This window comes from Cajanus cajan, chromosome 7 (genome assembly GCF_000230855.2).
Source record: "Cajanus cajan strain Asha chromosome 7, NIPB_CcT2T_4, whole genome shotgun sequence".
Taxonomy (NCBI): Eukaryota; Viridiplantae; Streptophyta; class Magnoliopsida; order Fabales; family Fabaceae; genus Cajanus; species Cajanus cajan.
This window is the reverse complement of record NC_138523.1, coordinates 13,175,395-13,183,830: the sequence shown is the minus strand read 5'-3', so window position 1 is coordinate 13,183,830 and position 8,436 is coordinate 13,175,395. Positions and strand designations below refer to the sequence as shown.

The 8,436-nt window shown below is 31.0% G+C and overlaps 2 protein-coding genes across 2 annotated transcripts; one reads left to right on the top strand and one right to left on the bottom strand.

The window, feature by feature from the left end:
• Positions 1–331: 331 nt before the first annotated feature.
• LOC145949839 (uncharacterized) lies at positions 332–2,500 on the bottom strand. The gene is made up of 4 exons (XM_083060729.1): positions 2,131–2,500; positions 1,548–1,687; positions 1,142–1,450; positions 332–502 (listed from the first exon to the last, which is right to left on the bottom strand). The coding sequence occupies exons 1-4, from the start codon at positions 2,498–2,500 to the stop codon at positions 332–334; spliced, it is 990 nt and encodes a 329-aa protein (XP_082916855.1).
• A 1,696-nt stretch (positions 2,501–4,196) lies between these two features.
• LOC109791143 (GDSL esterase/lipase At5g03610) lies at positions 4,197–8,072 on the top strand. The gene is made up of 4 exons (XM_020350408.3): positions 4,197–4,482; positions 4,771–4,980; positions 6,458–6,729; positions 7,372–8,072. Exons 1-4 carry the CDS (start codon positions 4,413–4,415, stop codon positions 7,888–7,890), a joined length of 1,071 nt encoding a protein of 356 aa, XP_020205997.1. The 5' UTR covers positions 4,197–4,412; the 3' UTR covers positions 7,891–8,072.
• Positions 8,073–8,436: the final 364 nt, after the last annotated feature.

Here is an 8,436-nt window from a genome sequence, read left to right as displayed (position 1 = left end):
TGTCAATCACTTAATATAAAATAAACATAATACTCAACAATCATTAGTAACAATAATGCCCATATTTTTAACATGCTCGATAAATGTTTTGGGCAGTAATCCCTTTGTTAAAGGGTCAGCTATCATAAGGTTTGTGCTAATATGTTCTATTGACACTCTTTGTTTATGAACTTTTTCCTTCACGACAAAGTACTTTAATTTCATATGCTTAGCACCCTTAGAGTACTTGTCATTCTTAAAAAAAAAATACTGCTACAGAATTATCAAATTACATTTTCAGCAACTTGGCAATACTGTCGACAATTCCAAGCCCTGAAATAAAGTTCTGCAACTAACTAGTCTGAATTGTAGCCTCAAAACATGCTACAAATTCCACTTCCATAATCAATGAAGCAACAACTGTTTGTTTTGCACTTTTCCATGATATTGCTCCTCCAGCTAAAAGAAATACATAACCAATAGTGGATTCTTTTTGAATCCACACATCTAGCAAAATCAAAATCTGAATATCCAATCACCTTAAGGTGATTAGGCCTCCTATATGTAAGCATGTAACACTTTGTTCCCTATAAGTATATCTCAGAACTTTCTTTGCAGCTTTCTAATGTTCCATTCCCAGATTACTTTGGTATCTTTCTAACATTCCAATTGCAAAGCCTATATCTGGTCGAGTACAGATCTGAGCATACATGATTCCAAGTCATTTTAAAGGCATTGAGTGAGACTAAACTTATCTCCTTTATAAATTGGAACGGATGATGCTGAGCACTTTTCCATCCTGAATCTCTCTAGTACTTTATTGATATATGCTTTCTAAGACAAGCCTAACAGTCCTTGTAACCTATCTCAAAATATTTTTATTCCTATCACATAGCTTGCCTCGCCCATATCTTTCATTTCAAAGTTACTAGAGAGAAACTTCTTAGTCTCATGAAGAAGATCAAGATCATTAGTTGCAAGCAAAATATTATCAACATACAAAATTAAAAATATAACTTTTACTCCCACTGATTTTTAAATATATTCATCGATCAACAATGTTTTCTTTAAATCCAAAGGAAACAATGGTATCATTAAACTTTAAATACCATTGGCGGGAAGCTTACTTAAGTTCATATATTGATTTCTTTAATTTGCACACCATGTGTTCCTTTCCTTCAACTGAGAACCCCATTGGTTGGTCCATGTAAACATTCTCCTCCAAATTTTCATTTAGAAAGGCGGTTTTCACATCCATTTGATATAGCTCCAAGTCATAATGAGCTACTAATGCCATGATAATTCTAAAGGAATCCTTTCGTGAAACGGGTGAAAAAATCTCTTTGTAATCAATGCCAACCTTTTGAGTAAAATCCTTAGCAACAAGTCTAGCCTTGTACCTGTTCAAGGTTGCCGTCAGAGTCACGTTTAGTCTTAAAGACTCACTTACAACCAACTCTCTTGCAACCTTCTAGCAATTTTACAAGGTCCCAAACATCATTTTGTTCTATGGATTTTAATTCTTCTTTCATAGCATTTAACTACTTTTCAAAATTATCACAACTTACAGCTTGTGAAAACGAAACTGGATTATTTTCATTAATGCTTGAGTCAGTTTCTAACTCATGTAGATATACCATATAATCATTCGAAATAGCTGGTCTCCTTTCTCTTTGTGACCTCCTTAATGTTATTTCTTGTGATTGTTCTACAATAGGTTCATTCTAAATCATGGGTTAATTATTGTCTTGCTCTTCTTCATTGTTATTTGACACAACAGTTAGAAGAACACTTACTTTATTGCTAGAGGCATAAGTCAAAGGAACTTGCATTTTGACCTCTTTGACTTCCACTTTCTGTGGAATTGTACTCCCACTAACTTCACCATTTTCAATGAACCTTGCATTTCCAGTTTCAACAATACTATTATTAGGACAATAAAACATATACCCCCTTTGATTTTTCTGGATAACCAATGAAATATCCACTGATTGTTCTTGCATCCAATTTCTTTTCATATGGATTATAAATCCTTATTTCTGCCTAACAACCCCAAACATGCAGGTGTCTTAAACTAGTTTAACAAATACATAGCAATTTTCAAGGCATACATCAACAAATATATGGGTAAAGTTGAATTACTTAACATACTTCTAACTATATCCATTAATGTTCTATTACGCCTTTTTGATACACCATTTTGTTGTGGTGTACTTGACATTGTACATTGAGCACAAATGCCACGTTTCTGAAGAATTTTAGCAAATGGACATGGGTATTGTCCAGTTTCATTATATCTTCCATAATACTCACCACCTCTATGAGATCTTACAACTTTGACCCTTTTGTCTAATTTCCTTTCTACTTCATCCAAGTAAATTTCCAAGGCACCGACTGCTTGAGATTTCTCAAGCAATAGATATACATAACCATAACGTGAATAGTCATTTATAAAGATAATGAAGTATTTTTCCTTTCCGAAAGAATTGATATCAAAAGAACCACATATATCAGTATGCATAATTTCAAGAAGCTGAGTGCTTCTTATAGCTCATTTCTTTGTATGTTTTGTTTGTTTTCCTTTAATACAATCCACCTCAAATATTTAGATCCATGAAATCTAGATTCAGAAGAATTTTATTTATTTTATTTTATGAAATTCATGAATGACTTTAAATTGGGACTAGTAAAGTTTTTTATTTAATTGGAATTAATTGTATGATGAATTTTTTAGTCACCAATGTGGCCAAATTTTATATTTAACTCCAAATTAATGGTGATTTAATTCAATTATCCATAGAATAATGGATGCTAAATAAAATAATTTGTTTGTTTATGGGTATATTAAAACTCATTATTATAAGACATTTATGTATCGCCCAAAGGTTGATTAGTTGTTATCATAATTAATGAATATAATTGTGTGTGACTTATGTGTACGATGAATTATAATCAAATTTTCTACTATTTTTTAATACATTAATTATAGAAAATTAAAGGATCTTTGAAATTCATGATACTCACATAATAATAAGAAAGTGTGTACCTTTCTTCATAATAAAAATCTCCTTTGATCCTTAGAGTGTTTTGATCTTCTTGAGAAGAGAACCAAGATTTCACTCTCTTTGACTTTTCTTTATACTCTCTCTATCTTTCGAGATGGCTAGGGTTTGAGAGAATACTTTCTGTTAGGGGTGTGGACCTTGTCTCACATTAGTGGATATTTATAACCCCTAAAGATTGTTATTCCCATCAAATAACAATTATTCTCATAATTGCTCCATTAAACCCATTTATGATTTAGTTTTTAATTATTTAATTATTTATTTATTAGTCCCTTTATATATCACATATTTCTCATATGAGACATAATTATCTTACACATATATCATAAATAAATAAAATTTATAGAAATAAAAAGTAAAAACTGTTACTGTATATTTACGAATATGGAAAAGGACTAAAAAAGTATAACATAATTGTTGTACAATTTTTTTTTGTTATTAGAAGAATTCACTTACTCTCATACTAACTCTTGGTATAGTTATTTCATTCAATAATTTATTACTTATATTAAATTTTAATTACCCAACTCTTAAATTCATTAATAAATTAAATTTATAAATTTTTTAAAATTTAAAAATTATATTATATTTTATTACATAGATTCAAATTAGTGTATAATATATTTTTTATGAATATTTTAATTTGAATTAACATATATAAAATAGTGTTATATAGTTTTGAAATTTTGCAAAATATTGTAATTTGATATATTCATTATAACCTTTTAATTTAATGATTGAATCATTAAAATTTAATATAGAAAATTAATTATTAAATAAAATATAATAACTCTATCAAATTTTTTTGGAGTTACTATATTCCTTCTCATTTTATTTTAGTAATAAAAAGTTTAAATTAGAGTAACTCATGATCATGCAATGTTACCAATCAAAACTTCTTTGAAAATTTCCAATAGAATTAAAGTCGATCCTTTCCCCTAGATTATAAATTGTGTGAAAGGATATAAAACTAAAGAGAAACGGGATCTAATTTGATTGCATAAAAGAAAAAAGAATTTTTAATACGTGATTAGAATGAGTATTTTACTTCTGGCCCATAATTAATTGCAGTGTTATAAAAAAGACCGGGCGAGGTCCTCATTGTAAGTCTTGTATGACCTTATGCGTGTTTTTCACTACACTGCCCAACGACAATTCTTGGTGTCAAAATCGTCAAATCCCAAACTTACGTTGGCCTCGTCTTTCTCCTTTCACTATAAAATCCCATACATCCATCAATCTTCATCATCATATCCATACATAGCTCCTCTCACCCTCGACCAATTAGTCTATAATCCTTCCTATTCTCCTCCCTCCTTTAAAACTTCACTTCAAATACCTCGCACTTACATTTCATAGCAATTCATCATGGAATTGGACTCGCACAAGCAACTAGTTTCCCTCTTATGTCTTCCCCTAGTACTTCTACTATTCTCAGGTATGATTTAAATTATACCCAAATTGAATATCATCTATATATATGCCCCTCTAGCTCCAAAAAGAAAATCACTATACACAATGAATCTTTCATCCTATAATTAGCTTGTTGATAACACATTATCACTTAATCATTTTCCTTGACTGGTTAATCAAAATTAAGCTAAGACCTTAACTAATAAGTGTTATACTGTGTGTACATAAACCACTAAGGTGAGGATTGAAAAATAGTGTCTTATATTTTAATCTTGGTGTTGTTATCGTAATTTTTGTGTGTACGTTATTACAGGACATATGGGACTGCAAGCTGAGGCTCGCTTGCAACATCATGAGATGAATCATTCTCCGAAAACGTTGTTTGTTTTTGGGGACTCATATGTTGATACCGGGAACACGAGAAAAGATCAACCTGGTTCGTGGAAAAACCCTTATGGCATAACTTTTCCCGGTAAACCAGCCGGTAGATTCTCCGATGGTAGAGTTTTAACCGACTTCATCGGTGAGTGTCTCTCTCTCTCTCTCTCTGATGCTGTCAATTAATTGGAACACTAAGAAAGTGCTTACTTTTTCCGTTTTTTGGTTTGTTTAATCACTATACATCTTTTCTTCACTTTATCAAGAAAAGTTCATGCGTTTCCAATTCAGATATGTGCTTTCTTCAATTCCTATGTATAAAATAGTTAAAGGAAAAAAGTTTTCGTGACGATACCACTATAGGTGTAAGGAGAGATACAAGAAAGAAGAGTTACGAATTAATAATATATATCATATCTTGGTGACGTGTGTGATGGAAAAATTATATAAATATAATTGAAATTGTTTAAGTATAAAAATTAATTAATGTGAAAAATATCATAATTGATTATCATATACAGCATTGTCTCGCTATTGATAATAGTTTAGTTTTGAAATGGGTGGGGTTCGTTTCTTCGTTGGCTGGCCACTTTATCTTTTCTTGTGCTATTATCCATAAAATTTAGGTATATCTGCCTTACGTTATTTGGAGCCGGTGAAATGTGCTACATTATTGAGTGGAAAAAAAAAACGAAAGCTACATTATTGTGTTCGTGCTGTCTTATATTTTTAAGATAATCTTCATTATTGCAATCATGTTTCACGTTGAAACTATACATACTCGCATAATTCGCATTTTTTTATGGGAAAAAATAATAGTGTCGTACACATTAATTATAATGTTTGAATTCCAACAGAAATCAAATGATAGGATATCTCTTTTACAACTCACGTTTAGATCCAGGCACTTTCGTCTTTTATTATATACGAAATAATTACAATTAATATTTTCTTTTCTGTAAGTGAGGATTTGAAGTTGCATTTAAGACAACCTATTATTATGGAATTGATATATAATTTCATTAAAAAACTACTATACATTTATAGTATTTTTCAAGTTTCAACCATACATTAGAATCGTTAAAAAAAAATATATACATTAGAATGATACTTCTTGTTCATATAAAACTGAAAAGGTACCTTTGGCTTTATAATATATCCATATTTTTCTTCTTCCTAGGAACTTTTATGACCACTAGTCTTGTTCTAGCTGGACCGCTACAGCTTTGTCCGTAAAAGTAAAAGTGAAGATAAATGAAAAGACTATTATATTTATCAGTTTTTATTACCAGTAATATTTTTGTTTGTACCAATAAAAATAAAAAGAAATTCATGCCAGATAACTATATACAAAGATGTTTGGAGATGGGGTAGTATTACATTTCAACTATATTGACGTCATCGAAATTCATCATAATTTATGAATCATAAAGTTATATTTTACTACAAATACAATACTATGTTTTTTTCCTTCATCGCATCAATCAATTTATCTCGCGGCTTTTCTCTTATTGTTAAATAAAAAATCATGTAAAAATATATAGTTCATATACAATTTTTCTTTTTTGTTTTCCTGCTTCATCTTGTAACATTTAATTAATTGTGAAACTATATTGGTGCAGCTAAGTATCTGGGACTCAAATCGCCACTACCCTATAAGTTTAGGAAACTGATGCCACAGCATTTGAAAAATGGGATGAATTTTGCATATGGTGGTACCGGTGTCTTCGACACATCCTCCAAAAACCCAAATATGACAATCCAAATCGATTTCTTCAAAGAATTGATCAAAGAAAATGTGTATACCACCTCAGATCTCAGCAACTCAGTGGCCCTTGTCTCCGTTGCTGGAAATGATTACAATTTCTACTTGGCCACAAATGGCTCTTTGGAGGTAAATTAACTCGAATAATCTATAATATTTTTCTAGTTAATCTGCATGTGTTTGAATGAACATTTGCAAACTCGGATATTAACTGTTTTTGATTTTGTAAAATTAACTTTGTTAAAATTAAAGTGGAACTTAAGTATTTCATATGTAAATATTTTCTCAAAAAACAAAAATTAATTATCATAAAAAGTGGTATGGAAATTTTAACCTTTGGCAAAAGTTACATAAAAGATGCTACGTACTAAACTCATCTTTATATACAAAAGCATTTTCCCGTTTGAAACGTTAGCAAAATTTGTTTAAACAAATTTCAAAAATACCAAAAATTGATGGCAAGGTCCAAACGTGTCTTTGGAAACACAAACTCCTTTATTCTTCCATTAATTTCATAACATTATGTTATTCTTTTGTCATCAAAAACAATGTTAACACCCAATTCTGATTCACTCACAACTCATGTGTTAAAATATCAGAAAAGAATCTTTTTGTATAAACTTCTACAAAAGACATTTTTACAAGAAAAAATGAAAATAATTATTTCACTTTCTTTCTCTCCTAAAAGCATTACTGGAGAAATTTGTAGAGACCCTTATTCATGTTTACTTTGCTCACTAAGTTTTCACTTATTTCCCTTAATGTATATAGGGTTTCCCTTCTTTCATAGCCTCAGTGGTTAATCAAACTGCCACCAACTTGTTACGCATCCAAAGGTTGGGAGTGAGGAAAATTGTTGTGGGTGGTCTACAACCACTTGGATGTCTTCCTTCAACCACAGCCACATCCTCGTTCCAACAATGCAATAGCACCTTCAACGACCTCGTAGTTCTCCACAACAACTTGTTGAACCAAGCCGTGACCAAGTTGAACCAACAAACCAAGGATCACTCCACCTTCATAGTTCTCGACCTCTACGACAGTTTCATGTCAGTGCTTAACCACCCATCCACCAGCAACATAAAGGACCAGTTCAAGCCTTGTTGCGTTGGGTTAAGCAGCCAATATTCTTGTGGGAGCGTGGACGAGAACAATGTTAAGAAATATAGCGTTTGTGATCATCCCACATCAACTTTCTTTTGGGATCTCTTGCACCCAACTCAAGCAGGTTGGCATGCCGTGTATAACAAGTTGCAAACGACGAGTGCCCTTCAACAACTCAGATACTAGAGTGCTACATATGCACAATGATTCTCTTTGGATACAAATTAGAAACCCTTTTAAACGGAGTATTCTTTATTAGAGAAATTTCTAAAAATACTTCTAAACGTGTATCCAACTAAACTTAATAACTATTTCGAAGCCTTCTGTTTGTTGTTTAATAATGCAACCTCTTTCGATTAGTTGATTCATCCTCAATTTGTCATTTGTTTGTATTTATTCCGAATGCTTTTCTTCTATGGGTGAAATTTAAAATTTGAATAGATTGTTCTTTTAGTGATAATTTATTATTTAATGATAATTTATCGAATCATATCGAAAATGACGATTCAAAATTAATATCATAAGATACTTTTCTCGCACAAAAATTTAACTGTAGCATTTAATTAATTTGTTTCAATACAATCTCAAAATAAATGATAAGATGACATGTACCTAAGCAACTCTGGAAAACGCTTAGTTAGGTGAATGAACAAGAAAACAAAGGTGTGATTTGCCTGAATAGTAAACATAAAAATGTAAAAGAAAGCGATAGAAGTTGAGGCCATGATAGAT

What these genes read in the sequence shown, in the direction of transcription:
- LOC109791143 (XM_020350408.3), top strand. Translation starts at nt 4,413, where the DNA reads ATGGAATTGGACTCGCACAAGCAACTAGTTTCCCTCTTATGTCTTCCC. An exon ending in AGTACTTCTACTATTCTCAG is followed by an intron (nt 4,483 to 4,770) that starts GTATGATTTAAA and finishes ACGTTATTACAG; the next exon opens with GACATATGGGACTGCAAGCT. An exon ending in AGTTTTAACCGACTTCATCG is followed by an intron (nt 4,981 to 6,457) that starts GTGAGTGTCTCT and finishes ATATTGGTGCAG; the next exon opens with CTAAGTATCTGGGACTCAAA.
- LOC145949839 (XM_083060729.1), bottom strand. Translation starts at nt 2,500, where the DNA reads ATGCATACTGATATATGTGGTTCTTTTGATATCAATTCTTTCGGAAAG. An exon ending in ATTAATGGATATAGTTAGAA is followed by an intron (nt 1,688 to 2,130) that starts GTATGTTAAGTA and finishes AACCTATTGTAG; the next exon opens with AACAATCACAAGAAATAACA. An exon ending in TTGAAGGAAAGGAACACATG is followed by an intron (nt 503 to 1,141) that starts GTGTGCAAATTA and finishes TTGGATATTCAG; the next exon opens with ATTTTGATTTTGCTAGATGT.